The 20,268-nt window shown below is 32.7% G+C and overlaps 2 protein-coding genes and 3 non-coding genes across 5 annotated transcripts; 2 read left to right on the top strand and 3 right to left on the bottom strand.

The window, feature by feature from the left end:
* Positions 1-94: 94 nt before the first annotated feature.
* On the bottom strand, positions 95-5,314 carry LOC106116083 (uncharacterized). Its single transcript, XM_013309824.1, has 9 exons — positions 5,234-5,314; positions 4,897-4,958; positions 4,244-4,481; positions 3,373-3,584; positions 2,510-2,725; positions 2,039-2,122; positions 1,189-1,361; positions 558-671; positions 95-170 (listed from the first exon to the last, which is right to left on the bottom strand). The coding sequence occupies exons 1-9, from the start codon at positions 5,283-5,285 to the stop codon at positions 95-97; spliced, it is 1,227 nt and encodes a 408-aa protein (XP_013165278.1). The 5' UTR covers positions 5,286-5,314.
* On the bottom strand, positions 1,776-1,848 carry TRNAK-CUU (transfer RNA lysine (anticodon CUU)). Its single transcript has one exon. It is a non-coding gene; the product is annotated as a tRNA-Lys (tRNA).
* Positions 5,315-6,819: 1,505 nt separating the features above from the next.
* Positions 6,820-6,892, bottom strand: TRNAK-CUU (transfer RNA lysine (anticodon CUU)). The gene has a single exon. It is a non-coding gene; the product is annotated as a tRNA-Lys (tRNA).
* Positions 6,893-10,769: 3,877 nt separating this feature from the next.
* On the top strand, positions 10,770-10,842 carry TRNAK-CUU (transfer RNA lysine (anticodon CUU)). Its single transcript has one exon. It is a non-coding gene; the product is annotated as a tRNA-Lys (tRNA).
* A 1,672-nt stretch (positions 10,843-12,514) lies between these two features.
* On the top strand, positions 12,515-20,040 carry LOC106116153 (tetraspanin-33). The gene is made up of 7 exons (XM_013309897.1): positions 12,515-12,752; positions 14,393-14,467; positions 16,339-16,467; positions 16,765-16,938; positions 17,268-17,447; positions 18,056-18,231; positions 18,923-20,040. The coding sequence occupies exons 1-7, from the start codon at positions 12,669-12,671 to the stop codon at positions 18,933-18,935; spliced, it is 831 nt and encodes a 276-aa protein (XP_013165351.1). The 5' UTR covers positions 12,515-12,668; the 3' UTR covers positions 18,936-20,040.
* Positions 20,041-20,268: the final 228 nt, after the last annotated feature.

Here is a 20,268-nt window from a genome sequence, read left to right as displayed (position 1 = left end):
TGAGTTCGGTGAGAATTGGTCTGAAAAAAACAATATTTTAACTAATTTCATTATTTGAACACAATTAAAATATTCTCCCTCCACCTTAATTTACTTACTTTTTTGTTGTCCTTTGTATGTTTTGTTTTGTGACTCGTTTGAATTTTTGTCTGCGTCCTTTTCTTGATTTTCTGTAAATAAAATTTACATCATAATAATATTTTAATAAAGTAATATTATCAATGTTATACCTATAATTCTTCTATTGCTTGAACTCATATAAATCACTTAAATAAAGCCTTGTTAAGTTTTTATAGTAACACTAGCTGTCACCCACGGCAAGATCTACGTGAAATAAAAAAAACATATTTAGTAGCCTTTTTAGACTTTGTTCTACATCTATGCTAAATTTCATCCAGATCTATGCAGTCGTTTTGAAAATACCTTGTAACAAAAGTCCATCTATTCAAAGATTCGCATTTATAACAAGAGCAAATTTTATTTGGCACGTCTGGAACAATGGAACGGCTGTGGCAGACGTGCCAACTCAAGCGCCCTGCTACCGCTACTACAATTACCTTTTTATATATGTATGATTTATCCAATTTATATGTTTATGTATCATTTCGAAACCTCGCTCTCTTGCTGGCAGGTGACATATGGATCTTCTTCGTGAATGGTCGTGTACATCTCTGTAACCCAGAGGAATAATACAATTTTTAACAGTGGTAGACGCCAGCAATAACACCTGAAGGATAAATGGGCCAGCCCGACCTGTGCAATGCCACGAACACACGAAAGACACGCGTCAAGATGAAGTCACTTTTCTTACAAGAAAAGGATGAGAAAGTAAATTTGCGGAGGAAGGGAATTCTCTATAAAATATTCTCTATCTATAATATATATTTCTGTGCGTCCCCTCCTCTGTCGGCTGCGGTACGCAAAGCGTCTGCAATTGCAGGACTATGTGCAAAGGTCACTAGCTATTTCGCAAAACCATTAGTACGGCAAGGATTTTGTTTCTCTTTTTTGACACTAATGAAATGACATTATGAACGATTTTATATATAGTTTGTCCTTACCCGGCCGGTTTCAAACTGCCATATTTTTTATATATTAAAAGTTTTGATTTCGCATAACAAAGTGACTTATGCCGATGGACTGCAAAATATTATAATAAAAAAAATAAGTCTTCAGATTAGGCCTTACTTATACAAATGTTCCTCAAGTACACAGTCCAAGAAAACTCCATTGCACTGTGTACTTGTGAATAGATACGGCCCTGCGCATTTGCCTTCTTGATTAACTCGGAATACAGACGCGACACCGATGAGATGTTCTTTGCCACCAATCCACGTAGTCAGCGGTGCACCGTGATCATTCTAAATATAACAAACAAAATTAAAATAAATAAAAACAACACACGCACACAATTACGTCAACGCGTGCCCTGGTGCAGTTGTTAAACGACTGACCGCAAAAAAGTTCGAATTTAGATTCACACATCAGTGAAGCAATTCAAATATATTTGCGTAGTCAACCAACCCTTACCGATCCAGTGGTTGACAAAATCCAAATTTAAAAAAAATCTTTGTATCCTATCATCCTTTGACAGTCCGGTGTAGACTATGAATCAAATGATAACCTTCATTTAAAAATTGATAGAGCCGTTAATTCTTAAATATTTACTATACACATAGAGCAAAGACTCTACATGCTGCTGTTGTTACTAGCTGAATATAAAAGCTGCAAATTATTAGTTGAAAACAAAAAATAAATTTCAAACAAAAAGGTAACGCCCAACGTGGGGCTCGAACCCACGACCCTGAGATTAAGAGTCTCATGCTCTACCGACTGAGCTAGCCGGGCTGTGACTTCGGACATTTATTTTGATATCACATTTACGTTACAAATTAATTTTTATTTTACGTCAGGATAACTTTTACTAAAACATTGGCATCCCTTTCATTCTCATTGTAACAAACTGAGACAGCAAAATATTTTTATACGGATATTAAGACAGTGGAATTCACGATAAGAAGTTATAAACTATGCCTACTTGACAAATCCCTTGTCTTCGACCGTTTACACTTGATATGTTCCAATGAGGACTTTCACTGAAATTTCTTCGACAATTTTGACCCTGAAATAAACATTCATAACAAGGTTACAACATAACTTTAGCAATTGCAGCATTGTTTGAAAACGTTTTGATTGTAAAAAGGAAAATAATTACAAAAGCATTTATCGACTTGATTAACTTGTTGTGGAGTAATACAAAAATACAGAAGGTATCTCCAGAACGGCTGAAAGGATCTCGATGAAATTTTGGCATACATATAGAACATAGTCTGGAAAAACACCTAGCCTATTAATTACGTTCTTTTTAAATCCCGCGCGGACGAATTCGAACGCGACCGCTAGTTCAATTTAAATCATATCAAATCTTTTAGCGTCAAAACGAATTTTAAGTTTGAGTCGAGAGTTTCTTTTGTTTATTAAAAATTATAAAAAAAAATCCAAAACTTACATCCTCTGTACATTGATCTTTAAATTCTGGATGCGACCAGTTGACGACACCGGCAGCGTTAACGTTCCCGCTCTCCATAGTGCATATCATATGTTTGTCTATGGTTTTTTGTAGTTCGGGATAATCTTTATAATACTCTTTGCATTTCTTCTTGTTCATTATACGCACTGATGCGTATCGCGGAAATTCTTGAATATATATTTTTTGATCCCCTGGCTGTAAATTAAGTAATTTAAATATATTATTTAGACCATTATTCCACTGAGTGAAAAGCGATATCGACACTTTCTATCCACTTCCAATATGGCCGCGACTGCCTTTCAAAATAGGGAGCGTAATAAATTTTATCTTTATTGTAATGTATTAATAATTAATATTTTGACTTGATCTAGACAAAAGTACTTCAACGATTATTTCCAATATAATAATACTGTCGGTTTATAAAATTGTTTAAAATAATCGGATAATTTTTCTAATCTTATATCTTTAAATGAGCGATTCTTGTATATATATAATTGGAATCTCGGAATCGGCTCCAACGGTTTTCATAAAATTTAGTATATAAGGGGTTTCGGGGGCTAGATAGATCTAGCTAGGAATCATTTTTAGAAAATGTCATTTTATTCGTGTTTTATCGATAATCAACTTAAACAAAAAATTAACTTTTTCTATCGGTAACATCGAAAAATATTATTCATATTTCATCATTTTATTAGTAATTCGTACTTAAATATAATATAATTTCCAAAAAACACAATTTAAAAAAAAAATACCGAGCAAAGCTACTTCCAGGTACTTTATGTATTGTTCTCTACACGTATTAACAATAATATATTTGACAAAATTACGTAAAACAGTCTTACTTTCCTCCAAGTTTCGAGATGTCCCCAGCCCGCAACTATTGCGTCGATGCCCGGGGATTGATACGCGGAGTTGAAATTAATCGGTATTCTCAATGGTTTGATAGTACAAAATTTTTCATAGTCATTATGTTGCCAAAATCGATTTTCAACTTTCGCAACTCCTATGTCAATTGATGACCACTTTTCCACGTTAGCATAGTCCAGTTCATAAGCTAAAAAATAACATCGATTAATTGGTTATCGATTTTATAAAATCGATATACCAGACTGACACATTTTTCCTTTTCTTATATTATAAGGCTGAAAGCGGCCTTAACTCTCTGAAATGACGAAGCGAACGGGTAGCGTTGTAGACATCCGTAATTGCCGATCCGTTAATAGACGGACGAGATACACAGAAAAAAGATATTTCACCTTCCTATGCGTCCCACACTCCACTTTCCGATCCCACCGCCTTTTAATTAGACTAAAATTAGGCCACCGACAGACATACTAATTAGACAAAACTCGGAATGACTTCCACTTCACGCCCGTTTTCTGTATGGTCGTGGTGTTGCACCAGGCGAGCAAGCCTTGACTGTCTTAAGGACAGAAGGTCAGTTGACTTTTTTACTTAACAAATAATGTAATTCTTAATTTTATAATTCAACTAGCTATCGCCCACAACTCCGTCCGCGCGGAATTAAAAAAGAACATAATTTGTAGCCTATATGTTCTTGAAGACTATGTTCTATGTTTATGCCAAATTTCATCGTGATCTGTTGAGCCGTTTTAAAACTACCTTCAAACAAACATCCATCCATCTAAACATTCGCATTTATAATAATAATAAGATTGCTTGTAAGCATCCTTACAACACATTGGAACTTACATTTCGGAATACAAGTGTAGACGACTTTCTTTTTTTGAGTTTTTACGTTAGAAGTGCATTTATTGACGTCAATATCTTCGTACGGCACCCATTTCGCGTATCCAGCCATAGCATAAAGATTAGTAACATCCTCTAAACAAGCTGCTGCTGTAACTACATATAGTGAATGTACCAGAGCGCCGGCGCAAGTCCAGCCATTGTATCTTGTCGTCGATTGATCCGAATGTATAAAATATACCTGAAATTTTACAATCAAAGTGATTAAATTATCATATCATAATATGTCTAAACAAAATTTACATATAAGTGCAAAGTTTTAAATAAAAACATGCTTGAACTTATGCTATCGAAATCGATAGTAGGATAAGTTTAGGGTCATGTAAGATGCTCATCTGAGCGTTGCGCAGTGCCCTCCGGCAATCCCTTCACGCCTTCGCTACGCCTAAAATTGTATTCTGGGCCGCGTCTCTACAATGCAATACCAATTAACCAATCAGGAGAGAATGTTTGTAGAGAGACAATTGGTCAATTAGATTTTAATAAAAATATCATTGGTTAAAATTAATCAATCCAAATTATTTTGAGCCAATCATGTAGGAAATAATCATGTCATTTTGTTAGAATATTATAAAAAATACAAATTAAATTGTTACCAAATAATTCTTTAATTTCTCCAATTTTTCACCCTTAATGATTCTTCGTTGACAATGTATATCTATAAATAAATAAAAATAGAATTAAACTTTTTAAAAATATTATTTGTTGTTATTTTTTAGCCGACTTCAAAAAGAAGGAGGTTCTCGTTCGTATTTTTTTAATATGTTTGTTGCCCCGTAACTCGGCTTTTTTTTCTTTGCTAATTTTGCTTTATTTTTTGCCATTGACTCATCTTTTTGACCAATAAATTAAGCCAAATTCGGCAGTACTTCACAAAACCTTTGCCAATAATTTCTTTATATTACTTCAAAACAATGAAATTATTAAACTCACTTTTAGTTACAAGAAATATAATAACTGTGTAGCTTAAACGAAACAATAACATTATGTAATGTTAACTTAAAATAACTTAACTTTAATCGCTTAATCCGATATCTCGGCGGCCGATTAATTACATGGTACATTGCAGAAAGCTAACGAATATTGCTGTACGTTCCCATGGTAAATATATTGGTATGGGCAAATATATTCATCTCTTACAATCTCCTTTAAAAGATAGAGACAACAATATGTATGAATGCAAGAGTCACATCAGTCAAAACCGAATTTTATAACTTCAGAATATTTAATTATTAAAAATATAATTACAATCAGAATAACTAATCTGGTTACGTGAAAGGTGCTCTATCTCGATAGTTTTTGTCAAGAAAATATAAGACAGGTGTTTCCCGTTGGACCGATAGGATTTTTTACCATTGGACCGATTCATTCCATAGAATCACAACCCATTGGTCCAAATGTAAGCGTCGCGTTATTAATCCGACAGAGAGCAGTTATAATTTTTGATTTAAACATTTGCCCAACGGTCCAAAAAGTTTGTCGTATTATACACATATTTATATAGTTTGATTGCTATTTACTTATGATAAATATGAAAGTTATATTTAAACTGTGTACATACACGAGTGTATATTATGTAGTAAACATTTGGTTGATTGATTTTAATCTCAGAATTACATCGATAATGGAACATTACTAAGCAAGCGATCTCCTAAAGTAAACAAGTATACGTATTATATTAAATACACGACACATACACAAGAAACTAATTAAATGTCTAATGTAACCTTGTTTATATAAGTAATATGTCATTTATTTATTAAAGCACTAGTTGTCACCTGCGACTCAGTCCGCACGGAATTAAAAAAAAGACATAATTAGTAGTCTATGTGTTCTTCCAGACAATGTTCTATATTTTTTGACATTATTAGTTAGAATGCTTTAGCGCTAATGGCGCACTTATGTTACAAAGTCAAGTGTCAGATTGATTAGTGAGTGACATATACGTTGACATTTTACTAAGACTAGTGTTGCGCTGATAAACCGGCATAGTGTCGGATCTACTTCCTACCAATATGTATGCCAAATTTCATCGAGATCGGTTTAGTTCGTTCTAGAGATACCTTCAAACATCCATCCATCTAAACATTAACATTTATAATATTAGTAAGATTCAGCCTAACAACTAACAAAGACAATCGTTAGTCTCTGGTAGTTATTTATGAAGCTTTTCATTGGAACATAAAATTTATTCATAATATTTCAATGGACGCATTGATGTAACTTGCTAGGCGTTTCTGCTTTTATAAAAATGTGACGTCATTAATTCTAGGATACTCGTCGTTTGAAAAGATGCATTTATATTGAATGCAAGAATTTATCACAGAAGTGTTATATTTTTTTTTGTGTGCAATTATAGTAAAGAACTTATTCTTTGGATTTAAAGTCGTCTTGTAAAAAGAGTTTTTGTTACTTATTTGTAATATTTAATTATCTTTAAACACATAAATTATGGACGAAATCTAACAACGAGATGTTTATCAAAACTAGTTTTTAAGATTTTACAAAAAAAAAGTTTTCGCCCAACGTGGGGCTCGAACCCACGACCCTGAGATTAAGAGTCTCATGCTCTACCGACTGAGCTAGCCGGGCTGTAGGACACTATTCCAAATTTAAAACAACTTTTATTTAAAAGATTGAAAAAACATTTTCGTTGAACAACACACATAACCTTAAAATTACCAAGTTCTTACAAAGTCGCCCACTACATAGTGTTAAGAAGATAGAAGAGAAGACAAATCCGACACTGTGCCGGTGTACTGGCACAACACTAGCCTTACTAAAATGTAGACGTTTATGTCCCCTCACTAATCATTGTGACACTTGACTTGGTAATTAAAAAGCAACATTCGCGCCAAAGCATTCTAACTAATCATAAATTGTATGATAGCATTGTCATACATTTTCATACAAACATATAAATAATATGACCCGCTTTTCATTCATGTCATGCAAAAACAAACACGATATTAATCCGTGATCGCAATCGCTAGCTGGTCATTTTGCAGCGGAAATTGCTACGTTACAATTTCGTGTGAGCGCTGCGCGGGATATTTGCTTGGAATAAGCTTGATATACGCTATAAACTGAATACATAGTTAATCCCTTTATATTCAAATTAATAAACTGTAATAAGTTGAAGACAGGCGACTTTGGCGATCTCTTGTGTCGAAGGCCAAAACCCACTTTGGGTCGATGCGCCAGCGGAGTAAGTAAGTAATAAGTTGATTGAAAATTATCTTATTTTCAAGACTAATTTCGTCGTTATGTCGAATGTAGGTAGGTTTATGATACTAAATCCACATTAATCAAAAAGCTTATTTAGTATTTTAATTTTAGGTATTAAATAGCTGTCGTCGAAACTCCGTCCGTGCGGAATTAAAAAAAAAATAAGTAGCATATATGTTCTTCCAAACTATGTTCTACATCTATGGCAAATTTCAACGATATCCATTGACCTGTTCCGGAGATACCTTCAAACATCCTTCCATTTAAACATTCGCATTTATAATATTAGTAAGATATAGCCGATTCTAAGATCTACTAAATATACGTATAAAATTTCGAGGAGTATGGTAACTAACATTGTGACACGAGAATTTTATACATAATTTTTACTAATGAAACTTTCTACAGCGCAAAAAATCCGTTATCGACTTTGTTCATACAAATAAAATGCCTTGACCTCGTTATTTCACTAAACTGAAGCATCCTTTTCAAAAACATCTGAATAGACCTTTTCAAAGTGGAACCACAACATTTTGACATCGACTTTCGTCCCGTCATCGTCGAAATTTTCCAAGTTTGAACGTGTCCGTGAAAACCCGGTGTGCCAACATTTCTTTATATCCCCATTTCGAAAGGTTGAAAAGATTCGTTTAGTCGATACGGGTCACAGTACAAAATGAAATTAGATAATTAAAGGATAGGTAAGTTCTCTCTGAATACATTTTTAATTCCTATTTATTCACATCCTGTTGTATGAATCCTCTTTTGTTGATAATAACGAAAATATTATATGTTTATGTAGCTTTGAATAGCACTAAAGTCATATTCTTACCGGTTTTAGCTGACAAAACAGATTTACTAAAACATTCTTGTCTATGTTTTCTTCGTCTAAAATAATGAGAGGGATGACCACATTTTTGACAATGGATACACACGTAAAAATCTTTAATTTATTGTAAAAACTGGGTATAATTAATTTTCATTAATAAATCTATGTATTTTTGAATTGATATACAAATTCTATCTTATTCAAATATTAATATAGGTCAATAGGTAATGCAAGATTCGAGTTCAAAATCCGAGCTTACGTGAAATTGTAACTACGTCATTTCCGCTTTCGAATTGCCGATGTGAGGATGCTTTCGGCGATCTATTTTCCCATGTCAATGTTAATATAGCACAGGAACGTCGTTTATATAAATTAGCTTTTTTAATATTATGAAACATTTATTTTTTATTATTTCAGCGATTGGTGGCCACTCGCTCGTTTGTCACCTTATGATATAAAAAAAGAAAAAAGATATATATTTAAAAAACACTGAATATAATTTATAAGACGCGTTAAAAGTACGTATCTTTTTAAGAAGACAGTTAATTTTTTTTAATTTTTTTTTAACGCATAACACATATTTCGGCCTCGCTTTACTGAAAAGAAATTAGTGGATGAACAATGGACTCTTTTTACTAGCATTTGCAAATCCTTTCATTAAAAGAGTATGAGCGAATGATTCCGTGTATTTAACATTTAACTCCCGTCGTTTAAAACGTCTGATATTTTTTTAAACTTAAGTCTGGCTGCACATACGAATTCTCTGTATTCGATTTTCGAATACGTTTTCCATATTTGAAAACTTGAATACAGGAAATAATAAAAAAAGTAACCGAGACACACATATGTACGTTTCAAAAATTTCGATTGCAGAAAAACGAACGTGTGTACTAGTCTCACGGAATACCAAACTTGTATATGCGGCCTGGCTGAAAAACGTTCATCAAAAAAAGAAATAAAAATTTGATAGAGCTTTCCCTTGGGTATTCTATGAAAATACTTCAACGTCATAATGACAAAACTTTAGTTCAAGCGGCTCTTTTATAACGCTCGGGTGGTCCTCGTGGGACACTAGATTTACCTCTGATGCCAGAGATTTGTCCCTAACTTAACCCTTTTCCATCAATCCAGTAAAGTTATTGACATTTAAATTGATATAATATCAAGACGAAAAAAAAATCAATTAAGAAATAGCTTTTTCCTCAATACTTTACGGATTACATCTTACTAATATTATAAATGCGAATGTTTAGATGGATGTTTGTTTGAAAGTATCTAATGAACGGCTGCGTAGATCTTGATGAAATTTTGCATAGATGTAGAACGTAGTCTGGAAGGACACATAAGCATTACGCGCGGACGTAATCGCGGGCGACATCTAGTTTAAAAATAAAATAAACATAGTAAAATAAAACATACGAAATTCTTCACGATCCTGCTATCCTTAAACCCTCCAAGTTAGTAATATTGCTTAATAATTCATTTATTAATTGTTTCTTTTTTTAACTTAATAACTTGTATCATAATCGATAAATATAAAGAAATATGTCACTTTAAAAAAAATTATAATTTAATACCGGACAATTCATAAGCGTATTTTATCCCTGAGGACACAGCTTTGACATTTCTAAATTCTGATGGATCGTCTAGCATTAATGATGATTTAGAATATAAAATATGTCCTCGATTACTTGTTCAAATACTGACAGCATCTGTCGAGAACGTAGATGGTGAAAAATATAATCTCACTCACTAAAGTATGGTGACATTATTTTTAAAGATCTTTAGTAGAAAGACAATTTATATAGGTACAAATAGCTGGCAACCGCGACACCGTGCGCGATAGCTTAAAGAAAAACATAATTAGTAATCTATATGTGCTTTCAGACTATGTTCTACATCTATGCCAAATTTCAGCGAGATCCAAACAGCCGTTATAGAGATACTTTCTAACAGACATCCAAACTTTTACATTGATAATATTAGTGATAGAATTCTCATCTAGTTAAGCTCAAGCTAAGTACCAATCTCAAAATCTTTATGTAGCGTCTAATTTTCACTAAGTGCCCAATTAACGACTTTGAGTGATTTTAAATCTATTAACGGATCAAAATGTACATTACGATTTAACAATTTGGTTCGTTTGCTTTCGTTTTTCGCCTCAATTCAATGCAATCCCGTTCAATTCTCTTCAATTAGCAACGCTTTAGTTCACTTTGCTTTAATTCACTTTAGTTTAACGCTCTGTTAGATTAAAACATTTTCTAACTCGCTTTAAATCGATTCGATTCGGTTGAATATACAATTGAGGAGATCTCTTACAAAATAAATGAACTTTCTTCTCGTTTGTACATTAAACTTTTCATTAATTAGATTTAAAAAGGTAAGGCTTCTTTGCTAAATTTTCCATCAGCCCGGCTAGCTCAGTCGGTAGAGCATGAGACTCTTAATCTCAGGGTCGTGGGTTCGAGCCCCACGTTGGGCGTCAAATTTTTATCTCACCTTGTATTTGACCCGGGTTCACTTCGATTCGTATTCAAAAGCTCAAACTGCAAAGATAAACGATAAGTTTGAGTATAAAATGACTTTTTCATATTTTCTCCATGTCTAAATGGCAAAAGTTTGAGTTTAAACGATACTTTAAACTCGGACTGTTCCCTCGGGATGAATCGTTCGCCTTATCTCCGAAATGGGGACGTTAACAATTGAAATGAAAACAAAGGATTGTGCCTTAATTACTTTGAAACAATAAATAACATTAGAATAATGTCAGTCATTCATTTTGTAAGAATGAACTGGCTGACCACTCAGATCTATATCCGTCAAATCACTAGAAAAAAAAAACGATTTCTTAATTTAACATAAAGATTATTTGCTATGGTTATTTTCATTTTTTCATCACAGATTCAGATAACATAAAATACGTTTTATTTATTCTATACTTTGGCAGATTTGACAGCCAATACGTCACAACATGACGTGAGTGCATGCACAATTTTATTTGAAACGCATAGCATCTATACAGATGAGATGAGATTAGATATGATCAGATCAGATTGATTATAGATAAGAAAAAAATATTACAAAATAAATTTAATTATATTTTGTCTTACGTTAAAAATAGATCAGTAAATTAATAATGAGCTTATAATTTCTTCTCTGAAATAGTTCTGTTATGTTGGTACCTAAAATAAATTATCAGAACGTGAGTTCTCGCTTGCTCTGGTATTTTTATATTTATCTCAAGCGAGGCACGTAATCAATTGAGTCCAAATAATAAAACTAATTCTGTCGTAGACCTGAATGCTTTATTTATTACGAAAATAAATTGTTCAGCGCTTTGGCATCTCTAGTTGTAATTTTTTATTAGTGGCACTAGTTTTTACAAAGTGTTAAATTAATGTAAATATTTTTATTTGTAAAAAAGTTTCGTCATCGCAATTACTGCTTTGGCTTACATGATGCATGCATTGTAGGCATGGCTTTTCTTAATATAAGAATCTAAAATAAGTTTTATTATTTCATATTTTAAAAGTATGTCGAGTTCGTACTTGTAGACTTTGGCTAGCGCAAAACTGACGAAAGTAATAACGAAAAGCTCCGGGATTCAAACTATAATATTAAATTTATTTCTTGAAGCGAACACATCGCGTATTTGAACAATATTGTTTAGTAACGAAACTATTTTAAAAATTCGTTTAAATATTTACAAAAAGTTGCTTCTTACTACGTCATAAGAATATTTTATCTCGCAATAATTACGTAATTGTCGAAGATTAATTTCGTTTTCCATTTTTATGTGTAATTATATTTTTCACGAACATTTTTAATGCAGAAAGTTCCATACATTTTCTGTTCCATGATATAAAATTTATTAAAAAATCATAATTATAATACTTGCTTAAATTCTAGGTTGGATTTTTCCGTTACAAATTTTGTAAAAGTAATGGGTTATGTACGCTTTAAGTTTATTTGGAAATACCAATTGGACCATAGCATTTCTTACGTCGCATTTAGCGGCATCTGTGTTTTCGAAGTAACATTAAAGATAAGGTGTTGTCAGTTGTTAAATAAATTCGATTTGAATTGCCTATGAATAGAATTATACAATGGCAACTCGACTCAACTCTAGCTGTTGATGAGAAGTTTGTGGTTAGTTACTGTGTGCAGAAGGGGTCGAATTTTGTCATGTATTTATGTTATTATTTTTTTAATGAAAATATAAGATTTTAAAAGTTTATATACTTGTTTATTCAATTAAAAATATATGTAATATTTTTACTATAAGTGTCGATAGAATAAGTGTTAAAAATGCATAGGCGTAGAGGTCCGAATTTTACTTATGTCAGCGGATGTGTGAAATATATGATTTTTGTTTTGAATTTCGTATTTTGGGTAAGTTCATTACAAAATTATTTAATTATTACTTATTTTATAATTGAATAATTTTACAAAGTTGCTCATTTGAAATGAACATATTGTTATATCTCGTCCATTGTTCAGATCCGGAGTGATTCATTGTTTCTCAGTGTATTTGCATTCCCATACATATTGTACCATCGCTGTACGCATTATAATAATGTCATTAAACTTACAAGCTTCCGTTCGCTTAACTATCGCCTACTCTTAATTCACTGTCACCTTTTTTGTAGTCCATTTATTAATTTATGAATATAGTTTTTTAAATATGGCAGCAAACACTGAAAAATTTTCTTAAATACTTCTCATTTAACATTTAATTACTTCATTTATAGTTAAAATCTTTTTGATATACAAATTGTTGGAGCTACAGTAATCATAAATATCTAGTGAAATACTGCCTGCCATCTTTTGTAATTTGTTAAAAAAGGGAGGTGACATAATACAAAGTTAAATAAAAGTATTTAAAGATAAAAATAAACAATAAGAAAGTGCCTGTATTGGAGAGGTAAATATTCTTTTCTCTATGTCATCTCGTCAAAGTTATAACCATAGGTAATACATCTACAACTTTTTTTGGGTTGTAAATGCCTATGGGCAGCGGTAACTTATCATCAGATAGTAGCTTGTGTACCATCATATTCCTTGTAAATCTTTAAGTTCATTAAGCCCACACTGATATTTTTAATTTCAATTCAAAGCTAGAATTAAGTTAGCAAAAAAACTTCAAATTCTATACATGGTAGTTATTATATTATCATTTTTTCATTGTGTTATTTATATAGAGTTTCACCAGAAATATTGTAAGTTTTAGTATAATATGCAGTTTGTCTTTGTTAAGGGTTTGGATTGAAATTATCTATTTCTTTAACTGGTTGCATATAAATTATTTATTTATAGTTCATATTATCCAGCTTGTATAATTAAATCTGTGGCATAATCACCCTTAACTTAGGGTAGGCTCCGAGCCCCTCGGTGGGAACATATAGTGAGCTGATGATGATGATAATTAAATCATAGTATTGAAGTTTATATAAATGTTTATAACAGAATCATTGTGACTATTTATCAAGTTTGTGATCACTTTCACAAAAACTTTTACTTCATTATGATAAATTAAAAAACATATGTAAATGCTTATTAAAAATCTTTATTTTATTCTATCTACACTTCTGACACTAACAAATAATTTAGTAATTGACTTTTTGAATTGGACAACTCTTGAATTATGGAGGATTGAGGAAACTATATCCATCCAGTATATAACATACTTTGTTTACTATTAACTTGTTAATTGGTAAAAACAATGATACAGCTTTATGTTTAAGAAATAATATGAATATATTTATATATCTATGTATATGACATTTACATTACAACTAGCTGCTTGCTACTTTGTCAGTATGGAATTAAGTTACTAACATTTTTAAAATACTAAGTAACTAACATTTATTGTGATTTATTCAGCTAAATTCCCGTAAAAGTCATGAATTGTCCAAATGTTTTGGTGATTATCCAAAACCAATATGAGCTTGTGGACTAACACACAGACAAATATATCATGTGTATGTAATATTTATATATTACATTTTATTAATTTTATTTTATTTTTTCAGTTATTCGGAGGACTTATGATAGCTATAGGACTTTATGCATTTATCGATAAATGGCAGGCAACCGGACTAATAAAGGTAATTTATAATAGTTATTGATAAAAAAACTACACACAATATGAGTTCTCATTATAGTAACTCTAGCACATATTGCACTGACACTTGACTGAAATAAATCTTATATCTTTATAATATATATTATAAATGCAAATCTTTGGATGGATGGATGGATGATTGTTTAAAGGTATCTCCAGAATGGCTGCATAGATACTGCTGTAATTTAACATAGATGTAGAACATAGTCTGGAAGAACACATAGGCTACTAAATAAGTTTTATTTTAATCGCGCGCAGATGGAGTAGCTGGCAACTGCTAGTAATGGATATTGTCATTCCTTTCATTGTCTTCAATTAAAGAGAGAAAATAATGTTTTTAACAGGTGACAGCATTCAATACCCACAATAAGTATTAGGTTATTTTTATAATAGTAAAAATGCTCTGGGACTTGATCAAATATGAGAATTATCAATGTTCGGACTCAAGCTATTTGGTACTCACATATCCCGAGTCCCATTCAGTATAATACTAAGTACGGACTTTGGTGTAAGAGTGAATAGGTAGTTAATTTTGGATGTTAATAGGAATGATATTAAAATGAAGTGAACTTCCTGTTATATGTGTCCACAATACAAAGCATTCAAATGTTATCACATATTTATTTTTAACATAATATTTGTGTGTTTGAAATAACCACAATCCGGTGTATACAACGTTATTACAGTGAATGAATTTTGATTCATCGATATTTGTTGTAACCTGCACATAACTTCAAAGAAATTCAAAGATATGTGTGAAGAAAATCGGCACAAATCAGCATGGTGAACAATGGCCTAGATACCCCTATTAGTGTAGGCTTCACGCCCCTCAGTGGGGTCATAGTGAGCCGATGATGATAACCACAAAAGCTACCAAATATTTATCATATATTTTTTTAATGTGAAGTATCAGTGCCCTGGTAGGTTATCTTTCCTTTTGCTTGAATTGTAATAAGTAAATATTGTATTGTAAATTTATTTTACAATAAAATTATTGATGGACAACGAAATATTTTTTATGTAATGAGAATGAACATTTATAATGGAACAATGTACTAGCTGTCGCCCGCGACTATGCCTGTGCGGAATTAAAAAAAACTTAATAAGTAGCTTACATGTTCTTCCAGATTATGTATTTATATTATACAGTGCCAAATTTTATTGTGATTTGTTAAGCGGTTCCGGAGATACCTTCAAACAAACATCCATCCATCCATTTAAACATTCGCATTTATAATGTAAGCAAGATTAGCAAGACATATTTTGTGTACAGTTATGCATAAGAAGGGAGGGATATAACCTTTTGTAAGGATAATGGCAGGAAGATTATAAAATAAGTTTTATTTAAAAAAAACTTTCAAAAATCCTATAATATATTTGATTAAAAAAGTGGATCAGTTGTCGATGACCGTTGCTATCAAATAACAAGGCAGGTTTTTGCATAACATGGAAAGTTGTTTTGAGTCGCGACTTGACTATATTTGGTATGCTACAGACTTGTATGACATCATTCACTTTTATTTCGCTGTTTACTTTTTCTTAAGCTTGAATAAAAGACATCGAGGTCTTTTATATGATAATGCTAGCTGTCACCGCGACTCCGTTCGCGCGGAATTAAAAAAAAACGTAATTAGTAGCCTATGTGTTCTTCCAGACTTACGATCTTTAACTTGACAATGTACGACGATGAGCTCACTAATTTGCGGTAAACAAAAAATCAAACTAACCTACTGTTTCATTTAATAGCGTAGTACCAGTGTCTGGACAAACCCGCAATGGGTTTATACACACTTTTATATAGTTATATATTGTTCCTTGTTTTTATAAATAAATAAAAAAATATATATGTTCCAGTTGGACACAATTTACGATTTAATGTTGAACATAAGTCTTCTGATCGCGTTGCTCGGTGGCGTCGTCTTCATTGTCAGCTTTGCTGGATGCGTTGGTGCTCTGCGCGAGAATACATGCCTGTTGAAGTTTGTAAGTATTTCTAACACGATGTTTATTGATTGTTTTATTTATTAACGCAGATAAAAAGAGGGTAAAATAGGTACGGTGATATAATATTAGTAAGATATAGAATAAAAGTAAATATACTCAAAAAACAAGTTGAATTTCCAAAGCTATAAATTTGGTTCTGGGTCAAAGAAATTAATTTCCGACCCACAATACTGCAACATACAAATAATATGATGACAATTCTCATTTTTTTACAAGTACCATACCTACTGTTTTGTTTAAGATAGCAAATAATACTTAAATTTACTCTGTTTCCAGTACTCTCTATGCCTGCTGATACTGTTCCTGGTGGAGATGGGCGGTGCGGTGTGCGGCTTCGTGTTCCCGCGCAGCTTGAACGGTCTGCTGGAGCTCAGCTTCACGGAGCGAGTTGTGCACGCGTACAGAGATGATCCAGATTTACAGAACTTTATTGACTTTGCGCAGAGTGATGTGAGTATTGTTTATAATAAGAATACAATAGATGGATAGGAAATTAAAGTTCATTACATTGTCTTTTCATTTCACCGTGGAGAAACTCCATAGTTTAAGTAATAAGGAACCGAATCACCAAAAAGCTATTCTATAAAGTGGGAAATAAAAGCGCAGTGTTCTTCTTGAAATTCTTGTTGAATTCTTAATCCAAAGCAAGTGCCTTTCAACTTTACCTATTTGGGTTAAACATTGTAATTAAATAAACCCACTTCCAGTTAATAGGTCTATCTATAATTCGGTACACAATGACAGTACAATATTTAAAAAAAAAATCTTTTTTTTTTCAGTTTCATTGCTGTGGTCTGACATCTGACGGCTATATGGATTGGTCAAAGAACGAATATTTCAACTGCTCGTCCCCATCAGTGGAGCGCTGTGGTGTACCTTTCTCCTGCTGCATCAACGCCACTGACATATCCTCAGGACTGGTCAACATCATGTGCGGCTACGGAGTGCAGAATTCACCTGTAAGATATATAAACTAAACCTGCTACTTCCCCAGTAAAAAATTTCAAAAAGTAGTCTAAAACATGCCCGTGTAATTCAGCTACCTACTCATCAAAATCCAGTTGAAATCGGTTCTCCTGTTCCGGAGATTATCCGGAACAAACAATGTCATTCAGACAGACAGACAAAAAATTTAAGATTAATTTTTCATTATTACCTACGCAAATACATAATATTAAATACAGACACTACAATTTTATTAATTTTACTAATATTATAAATGCGAATGTTCAGATGGATGGATAGATGGATGTTTTTTGAAGGTATTTTTAGAACGGCTGCATGGATCTCGATGAAATTTGGCATATATGTAGAATATAGCCGGGAAGTACACATAGGCATATACTAATTAACATTTTTTTAATTACGCGGACGGAGTCGCGGGCGACAGCTAATATCTTATATATAATGTTCTCATGTTAATGTTAACCATACTCCTCCGAAATGGTTAGACCGATTTTTACGAAATTTTATATGCACATTCAGTAAGTCTGAGAAGCGGCTACTATTTTGTAAACCCTCGCGGACGGAGTCGAGGGCGACAGTTAGTGTATATGTTTGTATGTAGGTAGCGGAGGCAAGCAAGCGCGTGTGGACGAGCGGCTGCATTGAGATTGTCCGGCTGTGGGCTGAGCGCAATCTATACATGATCGCGTCCGCTGCGCTCGGTGGTGCACTCTCACAGCTCTTCGTCATCTACCTCGCCAAGACGCTCGAGGGACAGATTGAGTTGCAGAAAGCTAGGTAACTGTATTACAGCACCCTTCTATTGTTAAATAGCACACTGTATCAGCGCCATCTTTTGGCAAGCATACTTTTTGTTGTAGCGCCATCTATTGTTAATCAGCGCACTTTTTTAATTGCATTTTGCAAATACAGAACAATATTTATATATTCAACAGTGGTAGAACCCGCTTTAACATCTTCGCACGAATCGGTCCGGCTCGTCCGGTGAAATACCACGACCACACAAGACAGGCGTGAAGTGGAAGCAATTCCGCGTTTCGTCTGATGGAGTGTGTGTCCCGGAGGCCTAATTTAGTCCTCTTTCCCTTCCCATCCTTTTTTCTTATAAGGAAAGGATGGGAAGTGGAAGTGGACTTTCCGGATGAGAGGATGCATGGAAGGGGAAATATTTTCTTTCTGTGCATCCTCTCCTCCGTTGATTAAAGGTAGGCAACGCATATGCAATTGCGTATGTCTATGGGCAACGGTAACTTCGCTATTTAAGCGATTTCAAGTGACCGCTCGCTCGTTTGCCACCTTATATAAAAAAAAAGTACCGATTCCAGCGTTCTAGGCGCTCCTTTATATATTTTTTGGTTGCATGTAGAACATTGTGTAGAAGAACACATATGCTACTAATTAAGTTTTTGTTCAATTCCACGAGAACGGAGTCGTATGCGATAGCCAGTAATCTTATATTTGTTTCCAGATGGCAAACATGAAATAGGGGTTATGCGGGAGCGTACCGGGACGAGTCGAGGCGAGCCTTGCTGTAGCCCCTCCCGCCTTCGGGCACCGCTACCCTGCATCTCTAGGGCCTACGGACCTCATACAATAGTGAACCATAGACAAGCATCAGTGATCAGTGATAAAGCTATAAATACTCGACAGGTCAAATTACCTGTCAAATTTGTGTTTATTCTGTGCTACGTTTATAGATAAGTTATAAATTGTGTGAGCTACAAACAGTGCCCATAATATAGTGATCAGTGAAGCCATATTGTTGAATATTTTGACATGTGTCATTGTCAAATATGATGTTGACAGCTGTCAAAGTTTGTCTATTCCATGCTTAGTGATTGTGCTACTTATAAGAAGGTGAGTTTTTAATATAAGATTTCTAGTCTAATTAGTTTCATTATAATAACATAATTGATATATTTTTTATGTACAAAAAAAAATTAAAAACTTTTTATCATATTATTTCAACAAGCAATGTTGCCATGATACAGTGAAATTAATCATAGATATATTATTATCTCACAATACTTTTTGATAACTTTTTCTCATTTATTCTAGATAATTTTCATTCAGTTTTATTATGCTAAATAATTTAGTTTTCTTTCTATTACAATGATCTTCCACTGCCAAGATAAATATATTAATATTAAGATTTTTTTTTCAAAGATATAAAAAAATATGTTTTAATATAAATCCACAATGCAAACAAATATTTAAAGAATATTAATAATTAAAAAATATATTTAACTGTGTGCTCCGACTACACTAGACACATATTGTCATCCCTTTTATTCTCATTGATAAAAGCGAGACAACAATATGTATATGTTGTTCCCTGCAAAGTAACCAAGTATAAATTTGACACAGTCAAACCTGGATAAGCAAGAAACCTCTATAAATGAGAGTCATTGATCGGTCTTGATAGACAATCTCCATAGCCTTGGGTTAGAGAGCAAGAGAACCTCTATAAGCGAGAAAATTATGTTCCCTTGGCATTGCTTATCCAATTTCAATTCTATACAGTGTAATTTTAAATTTATTTTTAACTAAATGTGTTTTTAACTTTTTTTTATTTGTATTGTGGTAAGATGACTCATAAAAGATGTATATTTTAAGACATAAGAAAAACCCAACATTAAAATAAGTATTATATCAATAAATATTAACTTTATATATATTAATATGTACTTTTGTAATACTTAGATAGTTTTTTGTACTAGAGTAACACTCCATATAACAATTATCTAGTAATTTAATCGTAGACTTCTAAGTATGATTTAAAATCTTATTCCCCGAAAATTTCCAATGTTTTTT

The sequence above is a fragment of the Papilio xuthus genome, unplaced genomic scaffold (genome assembly GCF_000836235.2).
Source record: "Papilio xuthus unplaced genomic scaffold, Pxut_1.1 DF827756.1, whole genome shotgun sequence".
NCBI classification, from domain to species: Eukaryota; Metazoa; Arthropoda; class Insecta; order Lepidoptera; family Papilionidae; genus Papilio; species Papilio xuthus.
This window is presented reverse-complemented; position numbering and strand designations above follow the sequence as displayed.